This window comes from Gobio gobio, assembly GCF_949357685.1.
Source record: "Gobio gobio genome assembly, chromosome: 8".
Taxonomy (NCBI): domain Eukaryota; kingdom Metazoa; phylum Chordata; class Actinopteri; order Cypriniformes; family Gobionidae; genus Gobio; species Gobio gobio.
In genome coordinates this window covers 45850262-45867226 of record NC_137114.1, presented here as the reverse complement: position 1 = coordinate 45867226, position 16965 = coordinate 45850262, and the positions used below count along the sequence as shown (strand labels likewise).

At 41.8% G+C, this 16965-nt stretch overlaps 1 protein-coding gene across 1 annotated transcript; it reads right to left on the bottom strand.

Annotated features, from left to right (window-relative positions):
* Positions 1 to 4524: 4524 nt before the first annotated feature.
* Positions 4525 to 9485, bottom strand: scg2a (secretogranin II a). Its single transcript, XM_079822944.1, has 2 exons — positions 9382 to 9485; positions 4525 to 6679 (listed from the first exon to the last, which is right to left on the bottom strand). Exon 2 carries the CDS (start codon positions 6670 to 6672, stop codon positions 4870 to 4872), a length of 1803 nt encoding a protein of 600 aa, XP_079679070.1. The 5' UTR covers positions 6673 to 6679; positions 9382 to 9485; the 3' UTR covers positions 4525 to 4869.
* Between the last annotated feature and the right edge of the window lie 7480 nt (positions 9486 to 16965).

Sequence of the window (16965 nt, the reverse complement as noted above, 5' to 3'; positions counted from 1 at the left end):
ATAGCAACAGCTCCGTAAACTTACACCTGATCTGGAGAAGCTTATTTCATGTAAAACAGCGTCTTTTTAAGCGAAGGTGATACTTAAATGTGTCCCAATCACACTGCTACATTATTAGAATAGTTCCTTGCTGAACCAGGGGCAAACATAATTTTAAATAATAATGTCAACATTTATTTGAAAATAATATAATGTTGTGTATAATTCTATAGACACAGCAACTTGATTTGGGAGATTTATTTGTGATGAAACCTCTAAGTGTGTTCACACTTGGCATGTTTGGGTCGATTAAAGCAAACCCTGGTGTGATTGCTCTGTTAATGCGGTTCATCTGAACCCGGGTGTGCTCCAAACAAGCGGACCGAGACGCTGGAAAGATGAGTCTCATCCGCTTTCAAATGAATTCTGGTGAATATGAACGCAACACGGACCAAAGACCTGTAAACAAACCAAAAACAGGACATGGAGTCACAAAATGCGACCAGAATGCTCAAGCAAACCTGTTTTTTTCTCATCATAGTCGTTATGTTGTCCATCGCAGTTCGGTCTTGGTTTGTGTGTGTGATGGAGAGATTGCCTCTGTTTTGACTCCTGTTTTGACACATTTTATAAGTTCTCAGATGGTCAAAGTACCATCATATGTGGCTACACACATACAACGAGCACATTTAGCCCAGCACACAGCAATGTTTTGGAAGTTCCGTCTCAAAATATACATAATAAAAACCGACCAATCAGGTTGTGAACGTGTCCCTATACCCAGAGGTGAACAAACATTGCCCCAGGCAAAATTAATCAATGAGGCCCTATTCATTTAAAAAAAAATATATATCTTCATTATCTAATTTTACAACATACAAAAAGTAGTCAAAACGCATAACAAAACCATTTTTTTTTATTAAATAAAGTGCTTTTTGTTTAATTAACAAAATGTCAATCTTCATCTTCATAATAGAAGATACAATACAATATCTTAAAAATACAGTACAACCTTCATATTTATAACCAATTGTCACCTTAAAAACGGTGCTTTGTGTGGTGGTGACAGGAACAAGCAATTCTCCGACATATATAAATATATGGTTATCATTTTAATTTTATTAATCACTTTATTTTATTAGTTTATCAACTAGACTATGTTAACTCATACTAATTTGATGTAGAAGAGCTGGATATACTTATTAGCCTACTAATTAAATAATGCACATTTATATTAGGCTAATTTAATTAGGCTGCTTAAATAAGCTAGGTGCGCGCACGCTTAAAGCTTGCGAAAAGCACCGGCAAAAGTAATTATAAATGTGTCGGAAAAAAATAACAAGGAGCCATTTTATTTGTTTATTATTAAACTAGTTTTTTCTGAGTCAGTGTCGGCTGGAGAGATGAAGTTGACGACGCTGCCTTTCCGCAGTGGACGCGCCTTTAGAGAGAAATGCACTTTTCATAACCAGACAATATTTGTTTTCGATCTTAATTTGTTCGTTTAAAAGTAGACATTTCAAGCTTTCTATAGGCTAGAGATATTTCTCATATATATGTGAGGCAAGAAGCCTGTTATGCTTAGTTTCGGTTCCTTTATGAGATAGTAGGAAACTATAGGAGGAAAGAAAGCGCACGTCCTGTTTGCTTTCTTTATTTTACAAAAGCACAACTATTTGTTGTTATTGTGAGTTTACACAAATACATTATGTATGACTCTTATCTGTATGACCATAAATTATGGAGTATTTTAAGTTGTTTTCGCTGTCAGGATAAAATGCCAGTGACCGTGCTGGCGCCTTCATGTCATGTAAGCGCGCTATACTTCAGCTTAGGGCTGGGCGATATGGAGCAAAAAATATATCTCGATATATTTTGCTATATCTCGATATACGATATATATCTCGATATCTTTACAGGAAAAATAACCCCCAAAAACTACCGCAAAAACAAATATGCCAAATACCACAAAGTCTTTTTTTTTATTTAAGTGCAAAGAGGTAGGCAGTTCATGTAGGAACAAAGTAGGGATGCAACAATACAGTTAGTCCACGGTTCAATACATACCTCGGTTTTTTTTACCACGGTTTTCGGTTCGGTTCGGTTCTGATGGCTAGTCGCATCAGATTTTTGCTATTCTATTCTTAGCCGAACAGCAAGAGCTTAAGGAGGAAAAAATACTATTTTTTTTATTGCAATACTCTTTCTTTATTTCACTTACTAGACTTGAAAAACCTTACTTAAACTTAAAACTTTACTTTTAAAAAACCTTGTACACATTCCTAGTGTACTGTATAATATAAAATAAATATATATTTATAAAGATTTACACTGGCAGCTCAGAGCTGTACAGCAGCATATTAGTATGAAATTGAATTAATAAATGTAAAAATAAAACACTACATAGACTTCCCTATAAAATATACATTGATTCTTATTAAAGCTACTGTATTATTTCAGTCAAGAGCAGTGAGTGATTTTGTCTTTGTCTTTTGTTATTTTATTAACCACTAAAGGAATAGTTCACTCAAAAATGAAAATTCTGTCATTGATTACTCGTGCTCAAGTTGTTTTAAACCTGAATAAAGTTCTTTCTTCTGTTGGACATAACATATATTTTGAAGCATATTGGAAACCAAACAGTTGCTGGTCCCCATTGTAGGAAATAATAATATGGATGTCAATCGCTACTATCAGCTGTTCAACAGAAGAAATTAATACAGGTTTGGAACAACATTAGAGTGAGTAAATAATGACATCATTTTAGAGTGAACTTCCCTGCTGTCAATTTAAGACTTTCACGCATCTAATATACAAACACACGCCGATTTTACTTTCACTTTAGACATAACCGACTGTGTTTATGTTAACCTTGTGTGTATTTGACAGTATTAGCGCAGTAAGATTTAGTCCAGTAATCACTTGTTTGACAGGCTTTTAGTGCGCGCGCTCGGGAAAGCGCATGGTGCCCTACGCGCAAGGCTTTAAAACGCATGCAAATAATGAATTCTCTTTCAAAAATAAAACAACTCAAATAAAGGGCATAGTAAGTAACCTTCTCCAGCAAGCAAGCCGCTCTCTCTCCGTAGTGTACAGTCGCGGGAGCTCTTGTCTCGCAAAGTAATGCCGCCTAGGTAAACTGTATCTTGGATCAAGTGTTTGAGAACCAACTGTCGGCATTCATGGCAGTAGACATCTGTCTGCTGTTCGTCCGACGCCTTAACCGAGGTATCTCCATATAATGGAGCCAGTTGTTTTTAAGACGAGTTCTGTAGCCTCCGAGCTGGTTGCGGACGCCGCCATGACAACACGCGAGGGGAGGGGGAACAAATGCAAGGAGGCGGGGGCGAGCACAGCACAGAGAAGGCAAACAAGCAAAGTGGCGGGATCAGAATTAAATATAAACAATATATCGATATATACGATATGTCAAAATCCATATCGTGTTTAAAAAATATCTCGATATATTTTGAATATCGAGATATCGCCCACCCCTACTTCAGCTTCTACACTCCAGTCCACACAAACACTTGGATATGTGCCGAATAATAACGCATATTTATCTAGGTTAAAATTAGAGTGAGCGGCCAAGCCAGACGGATAAGTTCTCTTCATGCTTAACAAATCAAATCATGCATTTTCTACAGTTTGAAGTGTTTAAATGATCAGCCCTCGGGGGCCCCCTCAAAATGCGGGGCCCCAGGCAAGTGCCTGCCCTATTGTGATGCCTCTGCCTATACCTTAAGGTTCTGTATCTTCGGTGTTAAAATGCCAATCTGAACACTAAGTGGACAAAATTATGTTTTTTCTTAGTGAACCGAACTACAAGTGTGAACACACCCTTAATGAACACACCAGCAGCCATATCACCCTGTAGCCCAAGACTGGTTTCCCACTGAAGCTAAGCAGGGCTGAGCCTGGTTAGTACCTGGATGGAAGACCAACTGGGAAAACTAGGTAGCTGCTGGTAGAGGTGTTAGTGAGGCCAGCAGGGGGCGCTCACCCTGTGGTCTGTGTGGGTCCTAACGCCCCAGTATAGTGATCGGGACACTATACTGTAACAAGCACAGTCCTTCGGATGAGACGTTAAAGCGAGGTCCTGACTCTCTGTGGTCATTAAAAATCCCAGGATGTCCTTCAATAAAGAGTAGGGGTGTAACCCTGGCATCCTGGCCAAATTTGCCCATTGGCCTCTGTCCATCATGGCCTCCTAATCATCCCCATATATATATATATACACGATTGGTATCATCCCTCAGTCTCCTCTCCACCAATCAGCTGGTGTGTGGTGGGCGTACTGGCGCAATATGGCTGCCGTCGCATCATCCAGGTGGTGCTGCACATTGGTGGTGGTTGAGGAGATTCCCCCCTTCTATGTAAAGCGCTTTGAGTGCCTAGAAAAGCGCTATATAAATGTAACAAATTAATTATTATAATAAAAAAAAATAATAGTTTTGATTTAAATATTAACGAATATTTCATGTCATGCAAAGGTTGCCACGGTTGCTCGACAGTGAGAGAAACATTACACAAACAGAGGACCATAGTGTGAACAAATGCTTTATTTACCTCTGCCACATCACACATGACCTCATCACACGCACAAGATACTGACTAACTAAAAACATAGCTGGCGTCTTTAAGAGGGAGAAAATCTGTGTGTGTGTGTGTGTTCATATGCTGAAGAGGTAAAGCCTGTGACTTTGTACATTGTTCTGATCACTAACTAAGAAAGAAGTTAATTGGATTTACTAAAATACTCTTTATTTTGCACTATACACAAAATGAGAAAAGCTGGAGCACTACATTGACTAAACGCAGTTGGGGAATATATTTGTTTCAAAATACTTTATTATATGCCAATTCAAACATTGAATATAATCTACACATCTACATTTCCGGGACAGGTTTTCCCTCAGAGTCTGTTTCGTCGGTATTGTCGCTCTCCGGTTCCAGATACCTCAGGATTTTCAGCATTGTGTTGTTATCTAATCCGGTGTCCGCGTTCTCATGCTCCGCGGTTCTTTTTTCCGGCGCGCTTTTATCGAAGTAGGTCTGGACGGCACGTTCGAGATTTCCGTACAGGGGTTGATCCGCGTCACGCAAGGGCGTCAGACGCGCGCGCCTCTGTCCCTGTGCGAGCATTTCCGATGCCAGGTAACTGGCAAGTTCGTCTTCCTCGCCAGCGGTGTTGTCGTAGTCATCCCTGCTGGGTTCCCTCTCATAATAGCGCGACGTGTTTGGTTGCGCTGGTCGTTTGTCGTTTTGCTGTGCTGCATTTACCAGCTCGAGGATGCTCAGGATGTCCTGGGCGAGACTGTTGCCCTCCGACGTCTCGAGCGGGCGTTGGTGAGGCGCTGCGGCGAAAGTCTTGTGTGCATTGTGAGGGGTTGCGTAGGGTGTACGTGCCCGTGCCGGGATTCTCAATAAATCCTCCTGCTTCCCGTTTTGAAGAAGGTCAAGGACTTCCTCCGGTGGGATCCGAAGCTTCTGTGAGATTTTGATTATCTGGGACAAAGACTCGGGGAATGTGTTGTACATGGGCTTAATTTCCCTCTCCTCCAGCTCCTCCTCCTCCTCATCTTCGTCTTCATCCACATCTTTTTTCTCCACCTCGCTCCTGCTGGCCTCTTGTCTTTTCTGCTGCTCCTGCTCTTTCTTTTCAAGGACTTGCAGAATATAGTAGTCCATAAGCTTTGCGATGTCCTCAGGGTCCTCCTCTTTTCCTGTCTGGAACCAGTTGGATTGGTTTGATCTTTTGACAACCTCATCGTCCTCCTCCTCCTCCTCCTGGTCATCATCCTCGAGGTCACGATTAAAACCATGCCTCTCTCTTTCTTCTTCTTCAGTCTCCATTTGCTCCTCCAGAGGTGCCCATTCGTCTGTTCCCATGATGTCCTCCAATGCCATCTTCCTCTGCCTGTACAAGTCGTTATCCTCATCATCATCATCATCATCTTCTTCACCCTCATCCCGTTTGCTGCTGGCCTTAGATGCGGAGATTCCACTCAGTTCCTCAAACACTGACTGAAGGGTCGCCAGTTTCTGGGGTGTGTACTGTTCCTCCGCGTTCTCGTTGGTCCGTTTGAGTGGCTGTTCTGGATCCTCCTCATCCTCAAACATAATTGGATACTGCCTGTGTTGTCTCCGGCTCTCTGGATCGGCCCATGAGGTCCTCCCATAGTTCTCCACCTCTAGTTGTTGTTTGGGCCTTGGGAAGGGGTGGACGGCGTATCGAGGTTGAGTTGCAGTGACCCTCTGGGGCACCATGTGTTCCTCAGTCTGTTGTAGTGTCTTAATCACGGCTTGAAGCAACTCCTGAGTGTTGTCCCTTTCTTCCTCTCTCTCATCCATGCCTCTATCCATCCGGCCAGGAGATGCCAGTTGTAGCATGGAACGGATGCTCTCCATGTTGTCTGCTTCTTGATCTGGCTGACGCTCGTCGGAAAGGGTATCAGATGGGGTTCTCTGGCTGAGGCTTTGGATGTAGCGTAGAGCTCTGAGCATCTCAGCACTCGGAGGAGGGCGGATCTGGGATGCGGGTCCGTAAGAGACGGGTTCAGTTCCACTTAGGCGATGCTCTCTTAGTGTGGCCCCTTGAACTCCAAAAACGAGAGAAAGGAAAAGGGGCAGGAGGAGGAGCGAGGGGAGGACGAACACCCCTGTTGCACAGCATCTAGATGATGACGACATGATTTACCTGAGAGTGGGAGGGAGGGAAAGATGAGAGCTGGTGAGTCAGACAGCTTTTCCATGAAAGATAAAGATACAAATGCTGCCCCTAGGGCAGCACCCTTTCAAAAGGTACTAGAATGTACCATTTAGGGACTAATATGTACCTTTAAGATAATAATATGCACCCTTTAGGGGTAAATAGTATACAAGGGAGGACCAGTGTCTGCTTTTGTTCCCTTTGTTCCGAGAGTACAGCACATGCACAAACACAGATGCCTTTGAATGGGTTAGTACACCAAATAATGAAAATTATCCCATAATTTACTCGCCCTCAAGCCATCCTAGGTGTATATGACTTTCTTCTTTTAGCCAAACACAATTGGAGTTATATTAAAACATATCCTGGCTCTTCCAGGCTTTATAATGAGAGTGAATGGTACCTTAGATTTTGAAGCCCAAAAAAGCACATCCATTAATAAAGGGTTAATAAAGGCCTTCTGAAGTGAAGCAATGCGTTTTTGTAAGAAAAAATATCATTATTTATAACTTTATAAACTATAATCACTGGCTTCTGGTAACAGCCGTACGTGAGTCTAGTTCCGGCGGAAGACTGACCTCTGACCCGACGCATGACGTAGGATTTGGGAGCGTGTAAGCTCAGGTGAGAGTAAACGCCTTGCATCGTTTCTCTTTAAAAATGAAACTACAATAAATTTACATTTAAACGAGATTTCGTAACCAGTGTTTTGTTTTGCTCTATCCTCTGCACTTCCACATTTGTCAATACGTCATGCGTCGGGTCCAGTGTTGGGTGTAACTAGTTACTAAGTAATTAGTTACTGTAATTTAATTACTTTCCCCTTCGAAAAGTAAAGTAAGGGATTACTCTTTTTATTTATTTACAGTTACTTCTGATGTCATTGAACGAAATACTGTGTATAGACTGTAGAACAATTATATATAATACAATGGTGAATTAACATCAAAATGTAAAGTCTGACTTTAAAATGCATGTTTTTATCTGTCCAATACTTTGGTGAGTTAATAAGAATAATTGATGTCCTTTTATTTTATGTATTTGAATGAATTAAAAGAGCCGTGTCATGTCTATCCTTGAATCGCTTAACTAGTCGAGGTTGATATAGGATTTAGAAAGTAATTTAGTGATAAGTAGTTAAATACTTTTTGGAGAGAGTAATTTGTACAGTTATCTAATTACACTATTGAAGATGTAACTAGTAACTAGTAATTCATTACTTTTTTTAGAGTAACTTACCCAACACTGGTCGGGTCAGAGGTCACTCGCGTACGGCTGTTACCGGAAGTCACTGATTATAGTTTATAAAGTTAATAAATATGGATATTTTTCTTACAAAACGCGTCACTTTGCTTCAGAAGCCCCTTGAGTCGTATAGGTTTACTTTTATAATGGATGGATGTGCTTTTTTGGGCTTCAAAATCTAAGCTACCATTCACTCCATATTTATAAATCTGGGAAGAGCCAGGATATGTTTTAATATAACTCCAATTGTGTTTACCTTAAAGAAGAAAGTCATATACACCTATAGGGTGGCTTGAGGGTGAGTAAATTAGGGGATAATTTTCTTTTTTGGGTGAACTATCCCTTTAAATGTTCTGTCATCAGCCACATGTCATTCCAAACCGGTCTCAGTGTCAATACCACGAAAGTCAATGTTGTCCAATATTGTTCAATGTACAGACAAAATCTATTTTTTGTGTTTCACAGATGAAAGAAAGAGTCATACAGGTTTGACACGAGGGATGACATGATATAATTAAATGAATTATTCCTTTATCTTGTTACAAAGATCTACCATTGATGAGTTATTGCAGTCTTGTTTACAATGCTAAATTGATCATCACAGTCTCTCTCTCTCTCTCTCTCTCTCTCTCTCTCTCTCTCTCTCTCTCTCTCTCTCTCTCTCTCTCTCTCTCTCTCTCTCTCTCTCTCTCTCTCTCTCTCTCTCAGTCTCTCTCTCTCAGTCTCTCTCTCTCTCTCTCTCTTTCTCTCTCTCTCTCTCTCTCTTTCTCTCTCTCTCTCTCTCTCTCTCTCTCTCTCTCTCTCTCTCTCTCTCTCTCTCTCTCTCTCTCTCTCTCTCTCTCTCTCTCTCTCTCTCTCTCTCTCTCTGTTGAAAGCCTGTTGATGAGTGTTTGCGGAGCACTCAGAGAGCGCGCGCGCAGGCTCCGCTGAAAATCTCATTAGTTTCTAAATTGCTGCCACGAGTAAATGAGTCATACCCCGTTGCTACGGGAGACCGCGCGATGATCCGCACTGCTGTTGAACCGCAAAGTGCCGTGAAACGGAGAGGAGGAGAGCGAGAGAGAGCACGGCATCCTGCGCGCCTCTTCAATCTGTTAGATGTGGCTTTTAAGTGGAAATACAGTATGTCGAACTTTGGCTTGGATGATTTTCCTAACGCATATAGCCGCCTTAATTAATCATTAATTTGTCAAATTAAAATTAACATAACTAAGCTTTTAAACAAACAAAGCGCGCAATAAAATAAGGAGGTTTTCATAAAATACGCGCGGCTAAACTTTTGCATGCATTAATGAACGCGCCTTGGTCTTGACGCGGCCGCGCGCAGCAGGTTGTTGTTGATATAAAGATAAAAGTCTACACGCGTTTCTAAAGAGACAAACCAGACGTAACATTCGGTTCAAAACCGCGCACAAATGAGTGTTCAAAGGCAAAAGCCCTCTTACCTTTGCTCTCGGTCTGTTTTAACGGGGAGTCGTGAGTGCGTTGGGCATCTCTCTCGCGCTCTCGGTGTGTTTATGGCTGAGCACGAGCGCGGAATATCTCTCTCGTCAGCACCGCGGACAGCTCCGCCCGTTATAAGGGACGCCACCTGATTCGTGCGTCACTGAAACAACATACGCAAAACCGGACACACACACACACACACACACACACACACACACACACACACACACACACACACACACACACACACACACACACACACACACACACACACACACACACACACACACACACACACACACTCCAGGCAATTCAAGGTTATTTATTTAGCAGACAAACTCAAAATTAATGGTTTTATGCATAACCTTGAATTCGTATTATTCATTTAGCGAAATCTTTCATCCCCTATTTCCTCTTCCGTAATTAACATGATACGCGCAATGAACTTTTGTAGCTTCACTTGCAGCAATTGAAATGTACTGGGTTTGGCTATATTGGTGCAAACTATGATTAGCGTTTGTAAAGAAGCACATGAGCACTTCGTCTCAGGGCCAAAGGTGAACCCACTCGTCCTCCTCTTATCATGTGAAGTAGCTCTCGAGTTGGCGATATTATGATAATAGTCGATCATTGAGGAGTGAGTGATGCTTCTTTGCTGTCTAAAATGCTCTTGGGAGATCTCGTTAGCCCATCTTTGATTTGATCATCGTGAACACAGTAGTTGCGTTCGTGCCAAAAAAGCCATTTAATCCTTTTAAGCGTTTTTTAATGAGCTGTAGGGTGGTGTGAATGCATCCCTCACGTGCACACAGACACAGTCTGTTATTGGGTGTGTGTGTCAGAGCTGTGTGTTTCTGGTCATGTTGATTTCGCTTCATCTGTAAAGCGTCTGGCAAACGATGAGTCACCCGCAGAGGAGGGGAGAGAGGGATGAGATGTGTGAGACGGGGAGAGGAGGACAGGAATGGAGCCGGTGTCTGGCAGTGTGTGTGTGTGTGTGTGTGTGTGTGTGTGTTTGGATGGGAATTGACGTGCGTCTGGGACAGGGCTCGCCATTGGCTCTGGTTCTGCGCGGCTGGCAGCTCATTCTCTCTGAAGTGAGCGTGTTTTTGGCAGTGTGCCAGGATCCGGTAGGAGGGAGAGTTTTTCATTCAGAAATCCACTCTGCTGTTGTGGGTGGCCTGGACTATCATTCACAAGACCTCTTCAATCAGACTGTACACACACACACACAACTACAATCAAGCATTTACTTTCATCTTTTTTATTGCATCGAGTTTCTCCTCTCCTCTCGAGAGCAGGTGCACCATTGTTGCTGCGCCTTTATTTTTATTTTGTCCTACACATTATGACTTCAGTAAACAATTCATGTTGACATCCTGTGTGTGTGTGTGTGTGTGCTCCATTTACCTCTTTTGTTATGTAAGTGTGTGTGTGTATATGGGCTAAAAGCTGTTTGTTGTCTTCCGGCTGATTCTAAATACAGCGTGACGGATGCATTGAATATTTTAGAGGACAAATCATATTTTAGAGGAATCACATTTTGGAGGATGTAAGTGAAACACACACACACACGTTTACATACGTGTGGTTTTGAGACGGCCTGGAGCTGGAGTGCTTTATATTCATCTGCTTACTATGTGGAAGAAGTTTAGACATAAACAGCAAATTGTCTGGGGTAAAATTTGTCTGGCAAGAATTGTTTTAAAGAGGTCATATGTCCTTTTACAAAGTCTTGGATTTGTTTTGAGCTCTACTAAAATGTTCAAAAACACATTATTTTCTACATTTTTGCAGCTCCTCTTTTCTCAGTCTGTCAGTAACACTCTGTTTAGTTCCTGTCTCTATGAAGCTCCTCCTTCTGAAAAGCACAATGTGCTCTGATTGGTCGGCTGGGTTAATGTGTTGTGATTGGTCAACTGCTTTTGAGTGTGTTTGGGACATGTCCTGCCCCTTATCATAGGTCGAGTTTCAACCACTGATCTATTTATATAGATCAGTGGTTTCAACTCACAACTAATGAACTCAATCAGGCTCCGCCCCTTTACTTTGCGTACGTTGGACAGGAATTATTTAAATGAGGAATATTGTGACGTGTTTGTGACGTGTTTGACTTTTGGAGTGACCTTTTTCATGCTCAAACAGCAACATTGCACACTCAATAATCAGAATAATAGGTCCTCTTTAATGTTATAAGTAGACGTGCAACAAATGGAAATGGAAATGGTTTGAGCAACACCAAAATGTTCTATTGTTTTGCTTGTTTCAGAGGCTTACACAAAGCCTTGGCTATCTTGAGATGTTTTTCATTGTTTGAAGGATGCACAATATGCAAGTAGCTTTGGTATGAAATGCATTATGTTTTTTGATGCAAACATACATAATGCAAACATACATAATGCAACATGCACATTAGCAGAAAGCAAAAGCCAGATAAATCGACACCAACTTAAAGCATAATAAAAGCTGATGTTTTCTTCACAAATCAAATAAAAAGACATCCAAAGATAAACAAGGCTTTGTGGCATTCTGCAAAAAAGGTTCAATTGCCCAGTGAGATGCACAGAAAAAATCTCAGGGATGTAAATTACATTAAACGAATGAAGCATTTCTGTTGATTGCTGGTGATTACCACAGAAAATGGTCAACTCATCACTCGCTTTGTAAAAACAGCAAAATTGCATTTACAGTAATGCTCTTGAAATTGGATGAGGCAAAGCTTTGTTTCGAAATGAATGCTAAGTATTGCCACACAAGACTGAAGACTGATGTGGTCTTAAAGGGATAGTTCACCCACAATATGAAAAATGATGTCCTTTATTCCTCACCCTCATGTCTTTCCAAACCCTTAAAGGATTAGTTCACTTCAAAATGAACATTTCCTGACAATTTACTCACCCAAGATGTTCATGTCTTTCTTCAGTGGGAAAGAAATTAAGTTTTTTGGCAACCAAAGTGTTGAAGGTCCAAATCAATGCAGAGGCTCTGCACGATCCCAGACTACTTTTTAACCTAAATTGCTCATCTTGCGCTGCTCTGTGACGCACCACGGATTGCATGATCACGTCGGAAAGGTTGCGCTAGACGATGAGTTTATGGACGCTGGATATGTTTTTTTCTGAGGTAGGCTAAATGTGACGTTACATGACATTGTTTACAAGCTGTTTTACTGACGCCTTTCCGCGTTTGAAACACTGATCGAGTGATTCCATGTGACATGATACGGATTTCGGGAAGTTGTACTCTATCTTTTAACACACATTCAGATGTTCATTCATGTTTATTTCGCGCTGTAACTGGTATTAAGTATTAATGCGGAAGAGAAGATCCATTCACGTGCTCGCGGCCGCTTCTCTAGAGCTGAGCTGCGCCAAAGCGAACTTACGCCACAGCGCCAAAACGGTATTTATGTTTTTGAATTTCGTAATAAAATGGACGTAATTTGAAATCCGAGACTTTGTTTTATATCAATAGCAACAATGCACAAAGAGTATTGCTATTTAATGGATGTGAGGCGCGCTGCAATGTTCCGGTCATTCATTAACTGAAAACCTCTTCTCCAGTTTGAATGTCTTGCACTGTTGCTCGCCGCGTTGATTACATTCAAAAGCGCACAGTATCGATACGGCAGCTGCTCCTCAGGAGTTCATGACGATGTATCGTTGTATCGATATTCTGAGCACAGTCCTACTAGACGTAGGCGGAAGTACCGCCACAGTGTTTACAAAGCACTCATGTGAAGACTAATACAAACGCCCTTTAGCAAAAAAAGTAAAACAACGATGTCAGACGATTTTGACGTTGGAGATGGAGTTTTTTTTGTTTGTCAAGGGTGTTTGTATTAGTCCTCGCACGTTTGCTTGGGGCGGTACTTCCGTCTACGTCTAGCGCGACCTTTCCGACGTGATTGCGCAATCCGTGGTGCTCCACCAAGCAGCGCAAGATGAGCAATTTAGGTTAAAAAGTATATACATGTTTATTTTTTCTTGAAAATGACCAATGCAGGGCTCGACATTAACGCTTGTCCGCATGTCCAGCACAAGTGGATTTTTTGAAGGGGCAAGTGAAAGAGAATTTTACTTGACCGACGACAAGTACCCTGATTAAAACGTCAAAAAAATAACTAGGGAGTTACCAAAATGCAAGAATGAATGTAATGAACTGACGGTAACAAGGTTGTGCTATTGAGGCTCGCACAGCCTCACAAAGAGAAATCACAACAAATGAGCGCAGCTCACTCAAAGAAACTCAGTTAAATTAAAATTATATTTATAACATATGATAGCCTACTGTAAAGCAACATCACAGAACCAAGAGTGCCGTTTTCCTGAATACCATCACGACAGAAAATGACACTGATTTCATGTGACAGTTCCATAAACAATTAATTAACATTTTTTGTTCGATTTCAGCAGCAAAAATAGTTCCAAACAAAGATCACAGCAGAACCATAACGCGTCTCACAGCAACAGCGTGTTACTGAATGATTCAGGGTCCATTCCATTCGACAGGGTCCCTACGCACTGTTCACTGCTCCCTACTCCCTACTCCCTGAGCAGGGTATATCAGTTGAAGTGGACTTCGCTGATAATAATCGCTCATTTGGAACGCCCTGCAACGTCATCAAAGAAAGGCAACGACGGGTGCAAATTATGATATAACATAAATTAATATTGTAATTTACTTTACTTTCAAATTGAAAACCATATAATAAGCATATACATTTACAAAACACATAGGCTATCTAAAACATATAATCAAAACATTGTCCATTAGTTTTATCAGTTTACTTATAAGTTACCTGTATTGACTATGAACAGATTTGAAGCTGCACCTGTCATTCAATATGAAAATACTTTGATTTGGTTAACTATGTATAAATGTAGGCTATTCTTAAAGGGGTGGTAAAACACATTCTTTTGAAGGCTTGACTGTGTTTGTGGGGTGCACTGTAACATGTGTTCATGCTTGGTTTAAAAAAAATGGCCTTATTTTCATATGTTTGACCTTTATTCTACACTGCTCTGTCCCTCCTTGTATAACGGTCTGATGCTTTCCGGGTTGTATGAAGCCAGTCCCTCAAAAATACGCAGTGGGCTCTGATTGGTTAGCTGGCCCAGTGTGTTCTGATTCGCTAAACGCCTAGTGCACGTTTGTCGGAGACGTCACGCCCCTTACCGGAGGCTGTGCTTTGGTCAGTATTAGAAACAACGGCGTCAATAAAACCATATGAGCCCGAATCAGACCCAGAACATTTGAGTGAAGATGATCGAGCAGAACCTGTTCAGTCCTCAAGAGTAAAGACTGCGGGTCTATAGTGATCGCTACTGAATGGCACTGTTACTTTTGTATGTTTAGAACGATTATAGCCAAATATCTGTCGCAAGAACTATTAACCCAAAACGAACACTAAGCACTGGCTTTACTAGTAAGTTAGCCAAATCACACACAGAACCATGTTTAGCATGCCTGTAGATAAACAATACATAAAAGCTCTAATCAAAGAATCATTTACACTAATGCCAGGTTCGCTGTTGAGATTTTAATGTTAGTGTTTGTAACGTTAGGAGTTCGTCGGATAACGTTAAGAATGAATGAGCATTTAACAGACTGGTTTGCAGAACAGCGCTGTCATCTGTTTACTTCCTTGCTACAACATATTACAGGAAAACACATCGATGAAAAATAAATCAGACTTACAGGTTGTGGCCCGTAAACAGCTTCTGTTTGTAAATCCAGCTTTCAGGACAAGCCATTGTGCATATCCTGCATTGAACTCGCGAAGTTTGTGGAAGTTTGTGTTGTCCTCCGTGAAATGTGCAGCGCGCGCGTCGTGCATCCACGCACCGGCAGTGTTTTTTTCACGCAGCTGACGTTGTGCAAATCCGGCATTGAAATCGCGAAGACGGTGGATGTTTTCCTCCGTGAGATGTGCTGCGGGAGCCCCGCACGCGCCTGATTCCCCGCTGACTCAAACACACGTGCATATAACATGCTGTATGTTAAACGCTCTGCAACGCACCCCCGTCCCAAGGAAGGCTGAACAGAGCAAGTACCCCAGACCTGCAATCCGGATGAAAATAACAGCGTTTCCTTGGCTTCGCGGCAACAACACTCCAGCCTACTATACCACAACAGCGCCGCGATACAAAATTGCCTCACCCTCCCTTATTTAATCTTCTCGGAGGAGGGGTTTATGTAAATATTGAGCCTAGTGATGTCACCAACCCTGGAGGAATGTGTGTAGTCGCCTACTGGCCGTTTGCTGTAGTTCTTATAAACGGATTTCTTTAAAAGCAAATATCTCCCTTTGCTTTAAACTTTGAACGTTGTAACTTTGCAGATGTTGTTTATGCTCAAGCAGCAACATTACACGCTAGCTAAAGTTAGAATAGTGAAATCGTGGTTTACCTCCCCTTTAATCAATGGTCTTTGTAGCGTCTCATCTCGTGCGCTTTCTTTCCCAAGTGCAGCTGCAGAGTAAACATTCCTGAGGTAAATAAAGTAAAATATAAAAAATGACAGCCCTCAGGTGCTTCTCAACACTTTTAATTTGTTTACATATTCATAAAATATAATATACAAATGTAACAGTTATTGCCATAACCATTCATAAATACTCTAGTTTTTATAATAACTATGAATATTCAAATGCATATGTAAACTCCTCAATCGCAGAGCTGTTTAAAAACTCTTCCAACCAATGGCTCTGCACCATCATTAGTTCAGACAGGTGATGCATGCGACGCGCAAAGACATTTGGGTGATTTTCACTCTCTACTTCCTGTGAAGTGATGTATCGATGTTCCCTTCTTCCCTGCGCCGTTCGCAGTACCCTTCGTACTGAACTTGTTCGCTCCCTTTGGATTGGAATCTCACTTAAGATGGCGGAATACCCTCTGAAGTCCACTTCGCAGTCCACTTACGGTCGAATGGAACGCACCCTCAGTGTTTTGAATGGAACGCACCCTCAGTGTTTTGAATGGAACGCACCCTCAGTGTTTTGAATGGAACGCACCCTCAGTGTTTTGAATGGAACGCACCCTCAGTGTTTTGAATGGAACGCACCCTCAGTGTTTTGAATGGAACGCACCCTCAGTGTTTTGAATGGAACGCACCCTCAGTGTTTTGAGTGGAACGCACCCTCAGTGTTTTGAATGGAACGCACCCTCAGTGTTTTGAGTGGAACGCACCCTCAGTGTTTTGAGTGGAACGCACCCTCAGTGTTTTGAGTGGAACGCACCCTCAGTGTTTTGAATGGAACGCACCCTCAGTGTTTTGAATGGAACGCACCCTCAGTGTTTTGAGTGGAACGCACCCTCAGTGTTTTGAATGGAACGCACCCTCAGTGTTTTGAATGGAACGCACCCTCAGTGTTTTGAGTGGAACGCACCCTCAGTGTTTTGAATGGAACGCACCCTCAGTGTTTTGAGTGGAACGCACCCTCAGTGTTTTGAATGGAACGCACCCTCAGTGTTTTGAATGGAACGCACCCTCAGTGTTTTGAATGGAACGCACCCTCAGTGTTTTGAGTGGAACGCACCCTCAGTGTTTTGAATAGAACGCACCCTCAGTGTTTTGAA

What these genes read in the sequence shown, in the direction of transcription:
- scg2a (XM_079822944.1), bottom strand. Translation starts at nt 6,672, where the DNA reads ATGTCGTCATCATCTAGATGCTGTGCAACAGGGGTGTTCGTCCTCCCC.